The following is a 22791-nucleotide window of genomic DNA, read 5'->3' as shown; positions in this document are numbered from 1 at the left end:
CCCCTGTTTGAAAACAGTCCTGTAGTGAATATTATAAATGACTTCTTGCGCGTATGTGTGAGTCTTTAGGGTGCATATCCAGAAGTAGAATTGGAGCATAAAACACATCTTTCCAACTTTACTAACTATTGCAAAATTGTTCTCACACCAGCAGAGTGTGGGAGTTTCCATTTTCCTTATTCTTTGGATGCTTGTTATTATCTGATGGGTGTGAAGACGATGTCTTACCGTTTCATCTTGCATTTCCTTGGCAGCTAGTGAGGTTACCTTCTTTTGTTAAGTGATCTTTCAGTTTGCATTATGTGTGAATAACCTTTTCATAGCCTCTACCAATTTCTCTCTGGGATCATTTTATCTTTCTAATTCGATTTTAGGATTTATTTAAAATATGCTGAGAATACTAACCCTTTGTTTTATTCTGAAGATCTCCTAATCTTTGTCTCTATGGTATGTTTTTAATATAAAACTATGATGTCCAGTAAAACAGTCACTAATATAAATTAAATATAGTTTCAGTTTAGTTAAAGTTAAATGGGATTATACATTCAGTTTCTCAGTAGCCTCATGGGACTAGTAGTGGCTACTGTATTCACTGTGATGACATAAGACGTTTTCATTATTACTTTTTAAAAACATTTTTAATGTTTATTTATTTTTATTTATTTTTGAGAGAGACAGAGTACAAGTCGGGGAGGGGCAGAGAGAGAGGGAGACACAGAATCCAAAGCAGGCTCCAGGCTTTGAGCTGTCAGTACAGAGCTCGATGGATGCAGGGCTCGAGCTCACAAACCGCGAGATCATGATCTGAGCCCAAGTCAAACACTCAACCAGCTGAGCCACCCAGGCGCCCCCAAGACGTTTCCATTATTGTAGAAAGTTCTGTTGCATTGTTGCTGATAAAAGTTTTAAACTTTATCATAATATTTCATTATCGATTGTGATTTTTTTTAATCTTTAATGAGAAATTGTTTAGCACTGAAATGTCCCAGAGGTATTCTCTTATGTTTTCTTTTGTATTTGTTTTTCTTTTGTATTTTTTAAAAGTTTTATTTAATCTCTGCACCCAGCGTAGGACTCAAACTGGTGACCCCAAGATCAAGAGTCACATGCTCTTCTGACTGAGCCAGCAGGGGCCCTCCTGTTAGGTCTTCTTTTAAACATTTTGCTTTTCTTAATAGGTCTAAGAATCCATCTAGAATTTAATGATATGAATGGTGTCGATATGAGGTCAAGATCTGGCTTTATTTTCTTCTGTATGGATTTTTGTTCTAGCATTACTATTTTGATAGTTTATCTGTTCCCCCCTGAGATGTAATACCTTCTCTATCATTTGCCAAGTTTTTAAAGTATGTGTGGTTTTTTCCTGGTGGGTGTTTCCCCCTAGTATTTTAATTTTTTCCCCCTCCTTTTCTTCCATATCCTTTCTTAACCCTTCGTTCTTTCATTTTGAATTTGGGATCGAGTTCTTGAAAAGTTTTCCTAAAAAATAAACTTGTTGGGAATTTGTTTTAAATTGCATAGAATTTACTGAATAATTGGTGGTTTTACACTGTTGAGTTTAATAATCCTTTTGTTTTAATTTTATGCCCTCTAGTAACATTTAGTAATTTTTTCCTTAAGTGATGTGCATCTTATTTTGGGGGGGGGGGGGTGAGGCATTGTTTTCTCATTTTTTCTATTTCTACTGTTTTATTTTTATTTTTAAATTTTATTTAAATCCTAGTTAACATACGGTGTAACAATGGTTTCAGAAGTAGAATTTAGTGATTCATCCGTTACATATAATACTCAGGGGTCATCCCAACGAGTGCCCTCCTTAATGCCCATCCCCCATTTGGCCCATTCCCCCCTCCCAGCACCCCTCCACCAGTCCTCAGTTCTCTGTATTTGAGAGTCTCTTATCGTTTGTCTCTCCCTCTCTGTTTTTATCTTATTTTTGCTTCCCTTCCCCATGTTCATCTGTTTTGTCTCTTAAATTCCACATATGAGTGATAGCATGTGATATTTATCTTTATCTGACTTATTTTGCTTAGCATAATAAACTCTGGTTCCATCTGCGTTGTTGTAAATGGCAAGATTTCATTCTTTTCATTGCTGAGTAGTATTCCTCTGTGTGTGTGTGTGTGTGTGTGTGTGTGTGTGTGTGTGTGTGTGTGTGTGTGTGTGTGTGTGTGTGTCTGTGTGTGTGCGCGCGCGCGCACCTTCTTTATCCATTCACCAGTCAGTGGGCATTTGGGCTCTTTCCGTCATTTGGCTATTGTTGATAGTGCTGCTGTAAACATTGGGGTGCATTTGAAAGGTGTATGTGCCCCTTTGAATCAGCATTTCTGTATCCTTGGCTAAATACCTAGTAGTGCACTTGCTGGGTCATAGGGTAGTTTTATTTTTAATTTTTTGAAGAACCCCCATGCTGTTTTCCAGAGTGGCTGCCCCACTTTGCATTCCCACCAGCAGTGCAAAAGGATTCCCCTTCTGCCACATCCTCGCCAACATCTCTTGTTTCCTGAGTTGTTAATATTAAGCCATTTAACAGGTGTGACATGGTAGCTCATTGTGGTTTTGATATGTATTTCTCTGATGATGTTGAGCATTTTTTCCTGTGTCTCTTAGTCATCTGGATGTCTTCTCTGGAGAAGTGTCTGTTGATGTCTTTTGCCCATTTCTTCACTGGATTATTTGGTTTTTTTTGGGTGAGGAGTTTGATAAGTTCGTTATAGATTTTGGATACTAGCCTTGTATTCTGATAAGCCATTTGCAGATATCTTCTCCCATTCCATAGGCTGCCTTTTATTTCTGTTGATTGTTTCCTTGGCTGTGCAGAAGCTTTTTATCTTGATGAGGTCCCAATAGTTCATTTTTGCTTTTGTCTCCCTTACTTCTGGAGACATGTCTAGTAAGAAGTTTCTGTGGACGAATGAAAGAGGAGAGATCACGACCAACACTGCAGAAATAAATACAATAATAAGAGAATATTATAAGCAATTATATGCCAACAATTCGGGCAGTCTGGAAGAAACGAACAAATTCCTAGAAACTTACAAACTACCAAAACTGAAACAGGAGGAAGTAGAAAATTTTAACAGACCCATAAGTAGTAAAGAAGTGGAATCATTAATCAAAATTCTCCCAACAAGCCAGAGTCCAGAGCTGGATGGCTTCCCAAGGGAGTTCTACCAAACATTCAAAGAAGAGTTAATACCTATTGTTTTGAAGCTGTTCCAAAAAATAGAAATGGAAAGGAAAATTTCCAAACTCATTCTATGAGGCCAGCATTCTCTTAATTCCAAAACCAAAGACCCCACTAAAAAGGAGAATTACAGACCAATTTCCCTGATGAAAATGCATGCAAAAATTCTCAACAAGATACTAGCAAATCAAATTCAACAATACATTAAAAGAATAATTCACCACAAGCCAGTGGAATTTATTCTTGGGCTGCAGGGCTGGTTCAATATCTGCACATCAACCAATGTGATATATCACATTAACGAAAAAAACTGATAAGTACCAGATGATCCTCTCCATAGATTCAGAAAAAGCATTTGACAAATTATAGCATCCTTTTTTGATAAAAGCCATCAAAGTAGGGACAGAAGGAACATACCTCGAGATCATAAAGGCCATAGACAAAAGACCCACAGCTAATATCCTCAATAGGGAAAAATTGAGAACTTTCCCTCTAAGGCCAGGAACACGACAGGGATGTCCACCCTCACCATTGTTTTTCAGCATAGTGTTGGAAATCCTAGCCTTAGCAATCAGAAAACAAAAAGAAATAAAAGGCATCCAGATCAGCAAGGAAGAAGTCAAAACTTTCACTTTTCTAGATGACATGATACTCTATATGGAGAACATGAAAGACCCCATCAAAAGACTGCTAGAACTGATACATGAATTCAGCAAAGTTGCAGGATATAAAATCATTGTACAGAAATTGGTTGCATTTCTATACACCAATAATGAAAGCAGCAGAAAGAGAAATCAAGGAATCCATCCCAGTTACAATTGCACGAAAAACCATGAGATACCTAGGAATGAACCTAACCAAAGAGGTACAAGATCTTTATGCTGAAAACTATAGAAAGCTCATGAAAGAAATAGAAGACCCAAAGAAATGGAAAAACATTCCATACTCATGGATTTGGAAGAACAAATATTGTTAAGGTGTCTATACTACCCAAAGCAATCAACACATTCAATGCAATTCCTATCAAAATAACGCCAGCATTCTTCACAGAGCTAGAACAAACCATTCTAAAACCAGAAAAGACTCAAACAGCCAAAGTAATGTTGAAAAACAAAACCAAAGCTGGAGGCATCGTAATTCTGGGCTTCAAGATGTATTACAAAGCTGCCGTCATCAAGACAGTATGGTACTGCCACAAAAACAGGCACACAGATCAATGGAGCAGAATCGAGAACCCAGAAATGGACTCACAAACCTATGACCAACTAATCTTTGATGAAGCAGAAAGGAATATCCAATGGGAAAAAAGAGTTTCTCTGGCAAGAGTTTCTTTAGCAACTTTCCCAGTTGGGAAAACTGGACAGCGACATACAGCAGAATGAACTTGAACCACTCTCTCACAGCATACACAAAAATAAACTCAAAATGAATGAAAGACCTAAATGTAAGACAGGAAGCCATCAAAATACTATTGGAGAAAGCAGGCAAAAACCTCTTTGACCTTGGCTGTAGCAACTTCTTACTAGAAACGCATCTTTTTTTTTTTTTTTTTTAGAAACATAGCTTTTATCAGGATTTTTATTTTTTGATCATGTTAAAGTTTTCGTAAATGAGACTGCTGTGTGATTTTCTTGAGTTGCCTTAGCATTTTTAAGTGATTGTAGCAGCTTTCTCTTCTTTCTTTTTCCAAAACAATTGATATCAGGGATTTCTAGAAAATTCTAAATGTATTTTTCAGCTTGCAAGCAGTACTTTGAAAAGTATCCAGGAGATCATGAACTCCTCTGGGAAGTTGAAGGTGTTGGACACTGGTACCAGCGAATACCAGTCACCAGAGCATTACAGAGAGAAACGCTTAAAATTACTGGTAAGAACTACAGGTTTTCAGTTTGAACACCTGTCCAGCTTAAAAAAGTGCCTATTGATGGTTGTGTCTTACAGTCCAGAGTTATGGTATATTGTAATGCGACCTCTCTAGTAACAGACCCTCTTTTCTAAAGTTTGAATTTTTGTTAATACATAACATTTGGGTTACTAATAATAAGAGGACCTAGAATAATAGCCCATAAGAATCTAACATTCTGGCAGGTATTGGTAGGTAAGAAGTAAACCCAGATATCAGCATAGAATAGGCATCAAGGGATCAAAGGGTAATTCCCAATCTCATAGTCCTCCTAATAGTCACTTTCCTCATAGTCACTTTCCTCATAGTCACTAAATACAGGTAACTAATACTTTTTGTGATTTCAAGGTTTCATTGTAAGTTACTGATGAAGGAGATGTTCCACACCTAGATTTTCAACACCCTCTGTTCAGGATGCTCTTCAGGGCTTTTGTGAAAATCAGTACAAACATTGCTACAGTTAAAACCAAATACTGATTAGGTTACAATTTTTAAAATTCTTCTATACACAGCAGTTTCTCAAAATGAAGCCAAAAGACCCATGTCTGGAGAATATGGTCTTGCATCTGTTCCAGAATATGAAGCAGAAACTGAAGACAATCAGTCTAGTGAGATGCAGCTAACTGTAGGTACACTGTATGTTTATTGTAGGAAATGATTTTTCTGTTTCTTTAAACTAGATGCAGCTAATATTTGATTTTGTAAATGTTACAGTTCATTCACCAAACTTACGTAATTTTTACTGTGCTTGTTTTTTTGGTATTTCCTGTTAATTGGTTACTAAGGACTTAATTTTCCTTGAAGAATAATTTGGAATACACACACAATAATACAAAGTAAAATAAAAATTTGTAATTCCACTACCCTAGATACAGCAACTGTGAACACTTTTGTATTTGTATTTCATATATATTACAAAACATGTATTTGTGTACATTTTTGTTTTCTGTTGTGCTGCTTCTGTTTTTCTCCATTAACATGGTATTGCAAGTATTTCCCATGGCATTACTGTTTAAAACATGATTGTTCAGTAGCAGCATACTATTCTAGTATATGGAAATATTATTGTTTATTTCTTTAACGTATTATATACTTAAGTTTTTTACATACATAAGTGGCCCAGCAGTGAACACATTTATACATGTATCTTTTTGCCTATGTAATGCTTTCCTTGCAGGGATAAATTTTTAGAAGTGATACTAGTTGTAGGTCAAAGGTTATGAAGTTACTTTGGGAAGTTTGAGGCATGGATGAATTTTTAGAAGTGATATTAGTTGTAGGTTAAAGGTTGTGAAGTTATTGTGGGAAGTTTGAGGCTATATATGCTACGTCTTTGTGGAATGTAGTGCACTTTGCAAATACTAGGTAACCTTTTAGGGACAAGTGCTTTGGGGAATTATTTGTGCCCCGTATTCCTGCCTTAATTAGCATGAGTGTTGACTGAACATTTTTGAAACATTTTTTGTTGTTTATATACTTATTTTGAGATAGAGGGAGAGCGTGTGCTCAAGCGGGGAGGGACAGAGAGAGAGAGAATCCCAAACACGTTTCGTGTGGTCAGGGTGGGGCTCAGTCTCACAAACCATGAGACCACAACCTGAGCCGAGATCAGGAGTTGGATGCTTAACTGACTAAGCCACCTAGGTGCCCTGAAACATTTTTAAAGATAACATAAATAATATAATTACATATAAGGAGTTTTAATTTTTTCTACATTTGGAACTTCAAACTTCATGGTAAGCCTGGGTTCGATTATATTGTGGTCCAGATTTCTCAGATATACTCAGATTTATGTACTGTTTTTCAGACATAAAACCAGTCAGTGAATGTAGAAAAAATCTCTTCCTATACAATGGTTTATTTTAATAATAAGCCAAATACTTATAAATGTATGTATACATTTTATGTCTGTTTTTCAGACATAAAACCAGTCAGTGAATGTAGAAAAAAGTCTCTTCCTATACAATGATTTACTTTAATAATAAGCCAAATACTTATAAATGGGTTGTGTAAATGAGAATATATATTAAACCATATCATAAGGTTGGCAGCATAAATGGGATTTTCTTTGGTTTTAGAAATTCTTACTCAGATTACATTAAGATTTTAATTAGTTCAAGGAAAATATTTCTCACATTAAACTATTTTTAATCTCTCTTTTTATTAGTAACCCCATGGGAAAGTGGTCTTGTTTGTTTATTTGATCTACATTTTTTTAGCTTTATGGAGGTATAATTGACAAAAATTGTCCACATTTTGACAAGTTGTACACTTGGTGTTTTGATATACACTGTGAAGTGATCAATACATGATTTATTCTTTAGGTGGTGATGGTATTTCTACTTGGTTTTTCCTATTTTGGGACATAAAACATTACATGTATTTCTCTTACACTTTTTGTATCTTTTATTTATTGATCTTTATTTGTGTCTTTACCTTGTCTAGTTGAACTGCAGGTTTCTTGAAGACTGGATTTTTGTCTAGTCATCTGTCACAGTTTACCCTTGTTTGTGTCCTATCAATAGGCCTTAAAGTCTCTGTGCCTACGTTGTTGTAGGGTTTCAGCAAGTGTGTGATAAAAAATGAACAGTAGTTGGTCTAATAAAGTAGATGCTGTGGCAAGCACCGGATGTACAAAAATATGGTTCTTACAAGCATGGGAGGAAGTAGATGGTCCGTTATTGGAAACTGTTAAATAAGGAAATAAACTACAGGATTACAATTGCCTTAATAGAGCATATAGCAAATGATTGAAGGTACATAGCAGAGTATGACTGATTCTGCCCAAGGAGTGGAATAGGTAAAGTAGCAACCAAGCTGACTTGGAAAGGGTAGGTGGGAGTTTTGTGCCAAAGGTTAGAGCTTTGTAAAGGCGAGCATGTAAAAAGGAGAGGCGTGAAAGAAAATGGCCTATTTGGTATGTAAGAGGCATTTGGTTTCGAAGAGGTTGAGAGTTTGTATTCTAGGCAGTGATAAACCATTAAATGTTTTTTGGTTGTTTTTGTTTTTAAAGAGAGTGGGCACAATTTATGATTTGGAAGCTTTTCTTTCATTAGATTGGAGGGAGTTACAGAGCATGTGGTTAGAATGAGGGATACCAGAGATGAGGCTATTGGACTAGTTCTCATTCAAGATGATAAAGGCATGAACTAAAGCTTTGGTAATACAAAGGAGGGGACAGTTTTGAGAGATTCGTTAGAGTCAGAATTGACAGGCTTTGTGGTTCGCTGAATGAGGGTTAGGAAGTCATTACCCCCTCAGGTTTTTGGCTAGAATGGCTGACTGAATTATTATTGCCATTAACCAAGATAGAGAATAATGTTGGGAAAAGGTAAGAGTTCAATTTGGGACAGGTTAATTCTGAAGTTGGTTGGACATACGTATTTTATGTATGTAAACTACATACGTAGTTGAGGACAGAACACTAAGAAACCCCTGTGTGTCGCATTGGAACATACTAGGTGGCTTGGTAAGTGCTCAGCCTCATAACCTGAGGCTATGACGTAGCCTTTTAATTTCTTAAGTAGGTATCCTTAATTGATGAATAGTATAAAAAGTACTACTTGAAAAATGTTTCAAAAGGTTTTTGACACGGAGTGGAGTAGATTCATAGGGAGAAAAACTGATGTAAAAGTTTTGCCTTTAATCTGTATCTCTGTTTTAGATTGACTCTCTAAAAGATGCCTTTGCAAGTACTTCTGAAGGTAAGAAATTCAGCTGATTTACCAGTATGTGAGACACAAGAATTTAAGGGGAGGGGATGTCCCTTAGAGTAAATGAAGACTTACCTAAGATCTAGAGGTGAGGTTTGTTTTTTTTTTTGTTTTGTTTTGTTTTTTATTGTCCAGTTAGCCAACATACTGTGTAGTCTTGGCTTTAGGAGTAGATTCCCATGATTCATCACTTACATACAATATCCAGTGATCATCCTAACAAGTGCCCTCCTCAATGCCTTTCACCCATTTCCCCCTCTCCTCCAATCCCCCCATTAACCCTTAGTTTGTTCTCTGTATTTAAGAGTCACTTATGGTTTGCCTCCCTTTCTGTTTGTATCTTATTTTTCCTTCTCTTCCCCTATGGTCATCTGTTAAACTTAGAGCTGAGTTCTAATGCCACCACTACCACTGGTCTTGCTGTGTGAACAAAGCAAGCTATCACACCACCCTTTCCTCATTTCCTTACCAGTAAAATCGGGAGACTGATACCTACCTTATTTATTTCCCAAGATCATTGGGAGAGAATGTAAATGAAAATGCAAAATATATTGCACAGCCCAGAGCAATATAGAAATGTGAGGAATGAATAACGCAAAGTTATTTCATAATTTAGAAAAAGACATTGGCATTGTTTCTTAGCCTGATAGGAGAGAAAGAAATGTGTAATTGGGGGGGGGGAATATATGTAAGCTAGCATAGTTCTTAAATTTCTGTGTAGTGTAACAGGTAATCCTTTCAAGACATAATGAATTAACTGTAGTTTTGCTGGTTTTTTTCTCAGGTCATGATAAAACACCGGTTTCCACGCGTACTCGAAGTAGTCATCTAAAGCGGCCAAAGATTGGAAAACGATTTCAGGATTCTGAATTTAGTAGTTCGCAAGGGGAAGATGAAAAGACTCCCCAGACTTCACCTACAGCTTCAATAAACAAGTACTGTTTATTTTACTCTCATTATTTGGTTATTCTTATTTTCATGTAATTAGTATCTAGTATTTAAGGTGGAGTCTATTATTACCTTGTTTGCGTACACATAACCTTGGTGTAAGAGTCTGTATTTGAATTCTTCTAAGGATTACTGATTACAGTTACCAGTGGTGTCACTTTGACATGTTACAGTGAGAAGTTGATAGTAAGAGAGTAAAATAAGCCACACATAACGTGTGAAAATCCAAGAGAATTTTCTAGTGATTATATTATCCCAAATGAGTCGTTATCACCAGCTCTGCCAGTAGCTGTAGTTTTTTGTTTGTTTTGTTTTGTTTTGTTTTTAAAGTAGGCTCCACAGCCAGTGTGGAGCCCAGCATGGGGTTTGAACTCAAGATGATGAGGTCAAGAGTAGGAAGCTTAACCAGCTGAGCCACCAGGTGCCCCAGTAGCTGTAGTTTTTAGTAATGCTGAGGTTTAGTTTTTTAAAAACTTTAAGTTTTATTTTATAACTGATTTATTTTACTGGGTTATTGGAATGTAACACAAGTTAGCGATAACCATAAGTGGTTAAGTTCAGTCAGCCCCTCTAGGAACTTAATAGCCAGCTGAATCAACAGAACCCTCGGGTTAAAACTTTATCCTTTATCTTCCTTGGAATCATAAAGAAAGCAAGATTTCAAATTTTTAGTAAAACTAGATTTTTGTCTTACTAGTTCTACCTGCTGTTTCTGAGTTAACCATTCATAATTTTGCCTTTTCATCTGTGAAATTATTTTACTCGAGTAGAAAATTCTGTACCTCTGCTGATTTCATTATGTAAATAATTTTAAATTGGAATAGTTGAGTAATTATGTAAATGGTTTATTTTTGTGAAAAATTTATGTTAAAGGCATATATAACTAAATATTTGAGGCTAGTAATTTGTGAAAAGGTAAGAGGTTAGATTAATTACAGTTTTCTTAGCAGTATTTTGATGTAATACTTTTTTTAGAAGGGAACATAGCCGTGCATTTTAAATTGAACATCCCAGAATTATTGTGGAATTTTGCTTTTCTTTTTTTTTTTTTAACGTGCTAGTCAATTTTACTGATTTTGAAGATACTGCAGTTTTTATATACCTCAGTGATTTTTTCAACATTTTGCAGCTGTTTGGCTTTGCAGCACAGCAGTTCATACACTATTCTGTACAGAATTACCAGCAAGACTGATGTATTAATAGAAGGCACCATCATGCTTATTACATTACCAGAGAACAAAAACACAGTAAAGACCATTTTCACTGTACACAGTTTAAAGAGAGGAGAAAGGGGACGAGTAATGTGTTGGGCAGCCAGCCATCCCTGTACTGAAAAGGGGTAGGTGGAAAAATCTTAGATATGGAGCTACTGAATCTGGTCTGCTGTTCAAGACGATAGCATTTAAAGTTCTTCTTTTTGTTATTTGGTTCATAACTATATTCCTTCTGGAATGTACTTGTAGTCTTGCTAAGGTTTATGTGTACACACGCTGGTCACAGCAAGCAGATAAAATGCCCTCATCATTTCACAGACTATTCTCTCCTGGAAAAAGAGAGGAAAGATTTTTTTCCTCCTGTTGCCTCCTGTTGCAGATGTCCGTGTTAATGAAGTCAGAGTGAGCATCAGTGCCTTTTGATGAGTGCGTAACAAGTTTCTGTTCGGTTGTATTTTTGGGGGGAGCCAAGAAAAAAGACAAGATTCTCCAGTTGCACAAATTGCATTGTTTGTGTTTCCAACATTAATAGGCAGAAACAGTAACACTTAAAATGTGCAGCAGAGGATTTGTTTTGACTCAGAGGACCTGAATTCAGTTGGGCATGTCCTGTTAAGTTCATTTTGTTGTAGATAGTTTAAGATACGGTCATTTCTCAGCCCTTAATTCTCCAAGTCTAGATTTATAAATTAACAGTGTGAATCCTATTATGGAATTGGGGAAATAATGTCCACCTCAATTTAACTGATAGAGGATGCTTTTCACATCAAAAAATGATCAAAAAGGCCGTCACATTCCAAAGCCAAAGAAAAAGAAAAATTAACAAGAATGCAAACATGATGCATAACGTACCACTGCTGAGACTGGCATCGGGAGCTTCCATGACGTTGTCCTGTGAAGCAGCTTTCCATTTGCCCGGTTCCTCCTCCAGAGCCTAGTTTCTGTGCCGTGCCACCTCTTGGAGGAGGTCCTCTTCCAACTTGGTCATGCATCATTCCACCACCCACTATTCCATGTGGACCACCAGGACCTCGATCATTGCACCTAATATCCCTGCGATCGTAACCGCCACCTCTGGTTTCTTGCTCTCTTGCAGCTCTTGTTTTTTTTCTCTTCCACATTTAAACGTACTTCCCCTCAAAACATAATTGGTTTTGCAATAACAATTCTCTGAACTGGTTCAGAGTCATCAAAACCCACAAAGTTTGGAAGCTTTCTCACAAAACCCTTGGTATTGATGCGCAGTTCCACAGCATTTACAAAACTCATGAAGAACTTTAAGTTCATTTTCATCAATATCATGTGGGAGGTTATCAACAAAAATTTGATGACTGTGTGGATAGCAAACTATTCTACAGTTGTCAGATTCACTCTGTTCAGCATCTCTTCTGCCTGGTCTTGGTCTTCTAGGAGGGAGACCAGGGTTGTACCTCTAGGGTTCATGCACGCAACGTGGCTGAGACTGAACTTCTGGTTTAGCTTCAACCTGTGGCTTTGATGGTTCCTGTGGCAGAGACACAGGTTCAGCAAGGAGGAGGAGAAGTAGACTTCTCTAATTCTTCTAAGTTCTTCTCTTGCACTTGTGGCTTTAGTTCTTCAGTCTTTGTTTGAGATTCTGGCTCAAGTTCATGAGAGGACTCTTCCAAAGGCTCCTCTCTGCCATTAGCCACGGGCTGAGCTTCATAGTAACCGCTATCAGCATTTTCTTGCACAGGTTCTGGGGATGGTTGCCTTTCTTCTTGTTTCTCTTTTTACCTCATCTCCTGATCCTTCATTGAGTTCTGATTCAGAATCACCAAATAGTTCATCTGTATAACGAAACACATCATTGTGAACGTAAACTTACTTGGAACAGATCCTTCAGGAGCCGGATCCAAGGTCTGTATAAACTTCCTCTCTGGCTGTCCTCTGTTAGATAGCCAACCCGTGACCTGGACGGCTACTCGATCTCAAGGTTGCATGAGCATCCACGTGATGAATTTTAGTGTGATACTCACTGAAGTTCAGAGATAATACTTTGTGTTGTATATCATTTTGGCCATAAGCAGCCTCCTGGGGTTTCTGCTAGCATGTACTCCAGCATGAACATAGGAAGAATTCCTTCCATAAAACCTGCGTAAATATTCTGGAGCTTTATGCTGCAAAGTATAATACTACCTCACAAACTCCCACCGTATGAGCAGCAGACTGGGCTTCTCCATAACCATTTCTTGGCTGCACCATGTCAAATGCTCCAACCAACAGCGGCGGCAGGTGCGACGTGTGGAGGTCGACAGGAGAGTCGCCGAGGACCAGCTGCAGTGGATACTACTCACTAGCTGCCTCCTCTCTCCTACACACCTGAAGCCTCAGAAGCTGGAGAGCCGCGAGCTCGTTTCCCTTACAACTACTTCTTCCTGGGCCAAATTTTGTTTTTCATAAATGGGTAGAGAGTAAGAGAAGGATTTAGCTTACATGCTTGAGGAGATGGTGACGTTACCACTCAAACCAGAGAACAAGGTAGGAAAGACGCTAAGTTTGTAAGAAGAGGAGACTGCCTTTGGACCGGAAGTTGTTGACTGAACAACACTTAGTTGATTCTTTAAAGTGTTACTTGATTAACAGACTCCTGAAAGTTTATATTCATCCTTAATAAAACAAGTAAGAATGTTTTTTCTTTTCTAGATTGGAGTCTACTGTACGTACATCAGAGAGCTCAGAAGAATTCCTGGAAGAAGAACCCGAACAAAGTGTGATTGAATTTGAGGACGAAAGTAGTGATAAGGATGCTCGGCCTGCACCAGAAACCCAGGCACGTCTGGAAAAGCAAGATGGTGAAAAGGTATGAGATCCTGCTTATCAAATAAAGTGAACGAAAGTAAACTAAATTTTAACTTTCTTAATCATATGTCGTTAGAAAAATATGATGATACGTTTGAGAGTGGGAGTAGAAATTGTATTTAATGCTAAAAAGCATCTACCTATACTAAACAAGGTCCAGTACTAGAGTTGGGAAGAGGATAAAGTTACAAATATCATTTTATATTTCAAAGTAAATTTTTAAAAGTTTGACTTACAACAAAGATAAAATAGAGGATGCTTAGGTAATAAGATCTCTCAGTATTTTTAAAATACAAAATTTGAGAAATTAAACGTATTTAAGAAGTGACACAAATCATAGGACTGTAAGGTCTACCTTGTAGAACCAGTTACAATGCCTTAAGGTCCACAGCCCTCAGTTGTACCTGTATTTTGGCTAGAAGGATAAGATTCATCATCAAAACCAAAAATTATAGTTAGGTATATATGTATATATATGTGTATATGTATGTATATATATATGTATATATGTGTGTGTATATATTTATATATATACATACATATACGTATATATGTGTGTATATATTTATACATATATATATACATATACATATATATGTGTATATATTTATATATTTTGACTATAATTTATTACATATTCCTGGAAAAATAACTTCATTTTTTTAAACATGAGAAAACTTTATCTGGCCTGATTTCTGTAGCTCCTCAAGTATTTATCCTTATCTTTTTGATTTTTCCCTTTCTTCCTGTTCTTGTTTTTTTCTTTTTTTTTTTTAAGTTTTATTTATTTTGAGAGAGACAGAGACTGTGCGAGTGGGGTAGGAACAGAGAGAGAGGGAGACAGCATCCCAAGCAGACTCCCCGCTGTAAGCACAGAGCCTGACGTGAGACCCAAACCCCCAAAACCATGAGATCATGATATGAGCCAAAACCAAAAGTCGGACACTTAACCCACTTGAGACACCCAGGCACCCCCTTTTCTTTTTCTTCAGTATTTTCAACCTTTGGTTCTCTAGAGATTCCTTATTTCTTCTTTCATACATGCTTAAGTTTCTTTACAAATCTTTTACCTGTTTGCCAAGTCTAGCCAGCACCTAAATAAGTGAAACTGCATTACCATTTTTATTTTATTTTAATTTAAAAATACTTATTTTTGAGAGAAATACAGTGTGAGCAGGGAGAGGCAGAGAGAGAGGGAGACACAGAATCTGAAGCAGGCTCCAGGCTCTGAGCTTGTCAGCACAGAGCCCGATGCGGGGCTCCAACTTACCAGCCTTGAGATCATGACCTGAGCCGAAGTTGGACACTCAACCAACTTAGCCACCCAGGCGCCCCACCAATTTTATTTTCTTAACTTACTCCACTTTAGCTCCTGCCTCCTCTATTTCATGAAACTATATTTTTATTTTTTATTAAAAAAAAAAGTTTATTTGAGAGAGATTGATTGGGGGAGGGATAGAGAGGAGGAGATAGTGAATACCAAGCAGGCTCTGTGCGGGGCTTGGAGCACAATGCAAAGCCCAGTGCGGGGCTTGAACCCACGAACTGTAAGATCATGACCTGAACTGAAATCGGTTGCTTAACCAACTGAGCCACCCACGCGCCCCAGTGAAACTGTGTTTTTAAATGACATTTTCTTCTTGTGTTGTAGGACATTTGGACAGTAAAGTGTGTGTTTAAAAAGGGGATTTGTGCACATCCAGACGTTTATGAGAATATATATTTGTGGTCTTGTTCTCTTTTAAAAACTTACGATTAGGGGCGCCTGGGTGGCTCACTTGGTTGAGCTTCCAACTCTCGATTTCAGCTCAGGTCATATAATCCCAGGATGGTGGAATCAAGCTCCATGTTGGGCTCTGTGCTGAGCATGGAGCTTGCTTGGGATTCTCTCTCTCTCGCTCTCTGCCCCTCCCCCCACTCGTGATTGCTCTCTTTCTCTTAAAAAAAAATATCCTTAAGATTATACTGTACGTACTTCATGTAACCAGTTTCATTTGTCCAGCAACACACTGAGCACATAGTCTTGTAGGTCACCAGTGACGCTTAGTGACTTTCCGTACCTAGATCGATTACTGTGACTTCTTCAATATTCCCTAGTCCCGTGTAATGTAGGCCTTATAACACTACTGTATTTTGGTTTCTAGGTTTTTCCTATCTCTGAAGTTTTGTTTTGCTTTATTACTTAGCTATTCTGCTTCCTTTTTTCCCCTTTATTTGTGGACATCCTGGAAGATTCAGTTCTTGACTTTCTGCTCTTTGGTTCATGTTCTCTCCTTTGAAAATGCATCCAATCCAGTGGTTGAACTCTCATCTCTGTGGGGATGACTAGTAACTCTAGACTTTGAATATTCAGACTGTAATGCTTCAATATTGCTTGTCTCCTGAATATTTTTATGTAGACAGATGTCTTTTATCTTCTTAAATTCAACATAATCTTTATCAAACTTTCTTATTATTTCTGTATTGGGCCTTTTTTCCTGTAATTTTTTTAATATTCCATTCTGTTCCCAAACCGAAAACTTGAGGGACAGATTTCTCTCTTCTGCTGCTTCTCACTTTTAGTTACCAACATTCTGGTTTTTTTAAGCGTTTGCTATGTTTTTCTCATTTTTTTCTTTCAACATTTTTTCCTATCTTAGTTGATCATTTTATGAACTTTATTGTAAATACCTTCTGTGTGCAGTCTATTTTCCATATATTGTCTGGGCAGATAAATTTTTCTAAGTCCTGATTTCAGTATCCCTATGATTGTAGGGATCCTACATAATTCAGACAGATCTATTTCTGAACACTTGAGTGCATCAGTTTTCTAAGTTTTAAAATGGTAATCAAATGCCCTCTATTAGAATGTCACTAAGATTCATTAGAACTACTAAACATTACATAGAACTATTTTGTGTTGATAAACATTGGAAGAATTTCATAAATGGAGGGCTTGTGTCATCAGCTCACTGATATTTCCGTATTTAATGTGATGTAAGGAGCAGGATTGTTCAAAAAGTGAGCCAGAGTTGACTGGAAAGTTGACTGGAAAATGAACTCAGATTGAGGGCTGTTTTCTTCCAGCAAGAAGCTCTGTCCAAACTGAGCTTCCTCCAAGACTGGCAGTGCTTTCTCCCCTTGGTAGGGTAAACCGTAACTTCCCACAGGCCCCAAAGATGTCAAGTGCTGACCAAGTGTTGTGTAAAGAGCTGGCATCAACTCTAGTCTCTGGTGCCTTTTCACTGAAAAGGTGCCCGTCAGGCTGGCCCTATAAAAAGGAGGAACAAGAAGGGAACAGGGTTTCTTCACTGCATCTCAGACCTGTGCCGTGTCTGCAGAGCATGCTGGTCTGTCTGCTGTCTCCTTGAGAACAGGGGGAGTTTGGGTTACTTGTGCCTTCTTTTACCGACCCTGCCTGAGAAGTTTGTCTTTTCCTCAGACTAATTCCTTAACTCATGTCCTATAATGTGGTAAAACTTTATGTTGAGTCCTGGTGCATGACAGGTGGAGACTGGGAACGGACTCTCCTTGCATGACAAATAATAAGTTACCTTAAAATTGTATCCTGACTTACTTTTTTCCCCCATTCATGTAGGAATCTGAATTAGAGCCTCTGAATGGTGAGATAATGGATGATACTCTGAAGGCCTCACTTACAACTGAAGAGGAGGACTCCGCTAGTGAAGTTTTAGATGAAGAAACAAAATTGCAGTCTTTTAATTCCAGTGAAGACTCTGCAACTCTTGTTCCAGTGGTGGCAGAATCTTCAAAACCTCCTGAGACTGTTGCACAGGATAAGGTAAGAGGGAGATAATTTCTTACAGTCCACCTGTTCCAGTGTTGGTGACGTGGAAGGGGCATTGCAGTGGATATATTTTCCTCCACTTAATACATATATAGTCCTTCAGGAAAATGAATTATATATTATCACACTACATTAGGTATTTTAAAATAATGCAATCTGTAACGTTCCATAAATTCTAATCTTTGTAACCTTATTCATACATATGTGACTTACGTTAACAAAATGAGTTTTTTTATTTTATATTTTACTTACTTTAAGTATATTTATTTTGAGAGAGAGAGAGAATGAGCGGAGTAGGGGCAGAGGGAGAGGGAGAAAGAATCCCAAGCGGGCTCTGTGCTGCCACAGCAATCCCGACATGGGGCTCATTCTCAGGAACTGAACCGTGAGATCGTGACCGGAGCCGAAATCAAGAGTCGGACACTTAACCAACTGAGGCACCCAGGTGCCCTGAAATGAGTTTTGTTTTGTAGATTTAGAGAAATGCTTAGAAAAACGGATAAAACATAGTTTACCAAATACTCGAATACCTGTTGCGTACATAGTCTATGACCATAGTCTATGACCATTTTAACACGTTTTAATTGGGGAGAGAGATTCGATGAGTGGGGAAAACCTGATGGAATATTTTAAAAGGAGTTTCATTTTTACTTCTGAATATTCCACTTTAAGGCTAAACAACTACTGTATGGCATTATTTTATTAGTGTTTCACTAAATAAATGAATAAAATTTCCATTGCCCTTCCCTTTCATCTAGTGAAGTAATAGTCAAACTTAGTGGGATGGCCCAGTGTCACACTCCAGAGGACTCTTGCTTGTGGCTCAAGTAAGAGCAAGATACCAAGAAGTTTTAGTTCATTGATGGTTTTAAAGAAACTTCATAGGAAGTTTAAAATGTCCGAAGTACTTTTATTATGTCTTTAAAGGAGGAGTCAAATGATCACATCAGTTTTGAAAAAATTGACTTGTGTTCAGAGTATGCACACCTGATTAATGAAAGTGACTGAGTACTGAATTCTTTAAAATGCAGTTCATTGTCACTGAATATTAGTGTCTGAGAATAATTTATGTAAGAACTGTACTGCAAAGGTTTGTTCACCAGGTGTTTTATTTTTAGACCTCACATATAACTGACTCAGAAATGTTGCTAGACGAAGGCCCATCTGATGAAAAAGGGCACACTGAAGAGAAACTACCACTAGTTTCCAGAAAGAAAGCCCATTTTGGGAGTTCAGACAATGTTGGTACTGTCCCAAATGAAGAACGATCTGACAGTGGTTTTCCAAACTCTGTGATAGCTGAATTTTCTGAGGAGTCCATCTCTGAAAATTTATCGCCCAATACTACTTCTTCATTGGAAGACCAAGGTGAGGAGGGGGTACCTGAGCCCCAAGAAACATCTACAGCTCTTCCCCAGAGTTCTTTGATAGAGGTTGAACTTGAAGATGTGCCATTTGCACAGAACGCGGGACAGAAGAACCAGTCAGAGGAACAGTCTGAAGCATCTTCGGAGCAACTGGATCAGTTTACACAGTCAGCAGAGAAAACTGTGGATAGCAGCTCAGAGGAGATAGAAGTGGAGGTGCCTGTGGTCGACAGGCGGAATTTAAGAAGGAAGGCCAAAGGGCATAAAGGACCTGCTAAGAAGAAAGCGAAGCTGACATGAGTCAAGAAGAAATGCAGATGCTAGAACCCTCTTCTTTGTAACATAATTGTTGTTTTTAAAATATGGTAATAAATGGCATGGGGCACAGGGCAAAAATTCTAAAATTTTACTTTGAACTTATTTATGATGCCAGTTTTCCCTCCCTGTTAGGACCTAGGATTCACCATTCTTTTTAATTTTTCAGGCTGTTTGGTGTAAGTACAATTTTTTATTTTTATTAACCATGTTTCGATTTGGGGAAACCAGATCATACTATATTTTCTTTAACAATTGGGACACCTGACCGTTAGTATTTCAGAAAATATAAATTAAACTGAAAGTAGTAGGCTTTCCGTTACTTGTAAGGATCACAGAAATCTTTTATACTATGGATTTTAATAGTAAACTTGGTGAAGGTTCCAGAAGTTTTATCTTAAAAAATCAAAACTAATCATTTTTTAAAATGTAGGCATGTCAAAACAAAAATGTCAGTACGTGAAAATATACTTCAACTAAATGACAGCACAAATACAGAAGTTTATGGTGAAGGGTTTATGAAGGTGGTATTTTGGCCTCCTGATTCGTAGCTGTGTTTCCTCCTTTGACTTGTGTCTGAGGAAAGGTACAAAATCTGTTTCCAGTTCCATCTTTACAACATCTTATACTAACAATACTGCTAGGGACTTAACTTCGGCATGTCGGCACTCATGATTATATACGTTTCATTTGAAGCTGGGGACTATACTTTTGTCCTCATCCAATTAACATGTATACTTCAGAAGTGTGAGAACCCTTCCTAAGGCTTCTCCTTGATTCTGCCACTGCCTTTACTCTAGAGTTGTATATTCTCCCCAGCTTTTGTCCACTTCCGTTAACTCAAGAGAGTGATTCCTACCAAAAGGTCTGCCTGCCTGTCTGCCAGCTTATATCCTTGGCATCCACAACTGGGTAGATTTGGACCATGCCCCCACCACCTTCGATCCAGATGACAAGAATAAATCTGCCTAGGGAGCTACAGTTAGGAGCTTATATCAAATTGGAGGCTTTGGGTGTTGCTCTGGTCTTGCTCACTCTTACTTTGTTCTTGACAGGTTACAAGCTAGTCTGTATATATATACATTGTTACTGTAGCAAAGGCTTTTGCCTAGGAAAATTAAAAAAAAAATTCTCATTATTAGGTGTGCTCAGATTTGCGCTTCTTGTGGAGAATGCTTTGAGACCATTTAGATTGTTTTTAAAACAGAATTGGTCTTGACATGGAAAAAAACAAAACGTTAAGTCTTTCTGCCGTTATCTGAGGTGCTAAGGATCGATGTTGAATGCTTTATCCTAGTCTATGGTCAGGTGAGGTCATTAAATTTTATTTTGAGACACTGGTATTTTAGATCTAATAAGCTGAGTTAAATGTTTAAGCAGGTAAAATGACAGTAAATTTTGAATGCTCGTATCCCCTACATTTTCCTTCGTTACTGGTCAGAGGCAAGCCAGATGACTTTACTCCAGATGAAAAATTAAAGCACTTTGGCCATTTGTTTTCTGAACAAATGCTGATTAGTCGAAAAAATAAGTATGACTGGTACTAGTACTAGTGTATCTATCATGTTGATGCCGTTTTATAGATTTTGTGAGAAACTTTACTACCACAGTTAGGGAAATAAAGATACGAAGATTTAGTAAATTCTTAACCTTTCCATTTTTAATTTCTTACAATAGATTTAAAAACCTAACACTTAGATATTTTACTTTTTTACTTGGACTATTCATTATTCTCGGGTATAGTTTAAGAAATTTGAGCTGACAACTCTTGATAGGTGAATATATAGTTGCTGAGTTCACAAAATAATCAGTTATTCGTGTATAAGTGGGGACTAACAGTATACACTCACCTTGTTAAACTTGTTTGGTTTATTCTTAAACAGTAAGAGCATTTTCAGCAATTGCAGAACTTTTTGCTTAGCATACCAGAAAACTTTTGATACATATTATCTCTGACAGAGAATGTTATTTTGGGGTTTGTAGATGGTAGAGAAAGTGAGGTCATGTAGAAAAACCTTACTGTCCTGGTTAGTAACATGTTCGTGTCCAGTAAATGAGTTCTGTACTCAGTGAGTATAGAATTGATAACAAAATTTGTCCTCAATAAGGAATCTGAATAAAACGAATCAGATACCTAGTTTTTGCCAAGGCATTGGAAAAACTTCAGAATTAGAGAGGACTGAAATCTGATTTCAGCCAGCCAGTCTAGTTGTTGAGTGTCTAGTCACATTCTCTAGTCCTTTGTGGACTGCTTTTTTCTGTTTAGAAGTTTTATTTCTGGAAAAGATTTCACTTCAGTTTGTGTAAATACGTATATATTTCCTTATGTAATATAAAACGTATATATTAGCAAAATTTTAGTTCTGCTTTCAAGTTTAAATTCTCCAGTTGCTAGACATCACAGAAATATATTTAAGAATTTATTATAAAGCTCCTCTACAACTTTTAAAGGTGAGAGGATCTATTATGATTTTTTATAAAATCAAATAGCATGACAGAATGTCAGTCTTCTACTTAAAATGTCTATATTCACGGTGTTTCCATTCACTGCAGAATGAACATGGCAAGGTAACAATTACTGGTGATCAATGGTTCGCTTTTAGCTGACCACCAGAACACTACCTAAAAGTGTTTCAGTGACTTCAGAAAATTATCTTGAAGGTTTATGATTACATCAAACTGAGTCTTGACGTAGTATCTGAATACCTGCTATTAAGTACTGATTTACCGTTAGGGATTACCTTCTAAGGTTTGGTCACACCAGCAAACTGATACAGATCTTAATGTAAATAAAGAATTTATACTAACATTACCCATCTGTGTAATAGCATTTTAGAAATTTCTGCCTTGTATGTCCACTAGTGGCTAATCTGATGTTAGGGTGTTAGCCAGTCTTTCATGAGTGTTATTAGTTACAAATGTTAGGCTTCTGTTGGTATATTTAATATCAAGCTTTCTTTGTACATGATAGTTAATTTGCTTATTTTGGGTTCTAAAAGATAAGTGGACCTTAGTTCTGTAGTATTGTGCTTACCTTTAACCTTTTTTTCCCCCCCACCTTCCAAAACATAGTCGTTCACACATTCCCCATTTCTATTAGTGGCAAAAATCAGTCGTTAAAATCTTAATTGTTAAGAAAAGTTCAGCTTCTGTCATCCTAAAGTAATTGTATCATATTGGATAGTCATTCCCAAGGAAATAGGCTTTCTTTTCCTAAGTGTGTATGTGTTCTAAAACTTCTATGTTTACAGTATTTAGAAAAGATGTTACGTCATTTAGAAGAGCAAGTCTTACTGAGGTACTCATGTTTGTTTTCTTGGTAGTTTTTTTTGTTTTGTTTTTTTAAGTTTTAATAGTAGTATGTTTTGTGATCGTTTCCTGGCCTGTGTTTTGATAATTGAATTTGTTCAGACATAAAATAATTTTGTTAAAGGCACAATTAATCACATTGGTTGTACTTTCAAGACAGACTTTAAAAATAAACAATTTAAAACCATTAACGTGATTATAGATTAATGTGATATTACACCTTAAAAG

The 22791-nt window shown here is 37.2% G+C and overlaps 1 protein-coding gene and 1 pseudogene across 10 annotated transcripts in view; one reads left to right on the top strand and one right to left on the bottom strand.

Moving 5' to 3' along the window:
- Positions 1-22750, top strand: part of FAM169A (family with sequence similarity 169 member A) — a 209080-nt gene extending 186330 nt beyond the window's left edge. For 8 of the 10 annotated variants that reach the window (XM_053223942.1, XM_053223957.1, XM_027040034.2 and 5 more), the window contains 7 exons: positions 4926-5054; positions 5603-5715; positions 8755-8794; positions 9588-9738; positions 13630-13786; positions 17363-17566; positions 18691-22750. In XM_053223942.1, coding sequence (XP_053079917.1) covers positions 4926-5054; positions 5603-5715; positions 8755-8794; positions 9588-9738; positions 13630-13786; positions 17363-17566; positions 18691-19239 — 1343 coding nt within the window. In that variant the 3' untranslated portion in view covers positions 19240-22750. The remainder of the gene's footprint in view (positions 1-4925; positions 5055-5602; positions 5716-8754; positions 8795-9587; positions 9739-13629; positions 13787-17362; positions 17567-18690) is intronic. The other 2 variants (XM_027040050.2, XM_027040069.2) reach the window with 2 other exon arrangements.
- LOC106974843 (ras GTPase-activating protein-binding protein 2-like) lies at positions 11732-13273 on the bottom strand (annotated as a pseudogene).
- Positions 22751-22791: the final 41 nt, after the last annotated feature.

Source organism: Acinonyx jubatus, chromosome A1 (assembly GCF_027475565.1).
Source record: "Acinonyx jubatus isolate Ajub_Pintada_27869175 chromosome A1, VMU_Ajub_asm_v1.0, whole genome shotgun sequence".
In the NCBI taxonomy this organism is placed as follows: Eukaryota; Metazoa; Chordata; class Mammalia; order Carnivora; family Felidae; genus Acinonyx; species Acinonyx jubatus.
Note: the sequence above shows the minus strand (reverse complement) of the source record. Positions and strands in the feature narration are given on the sequence as shown.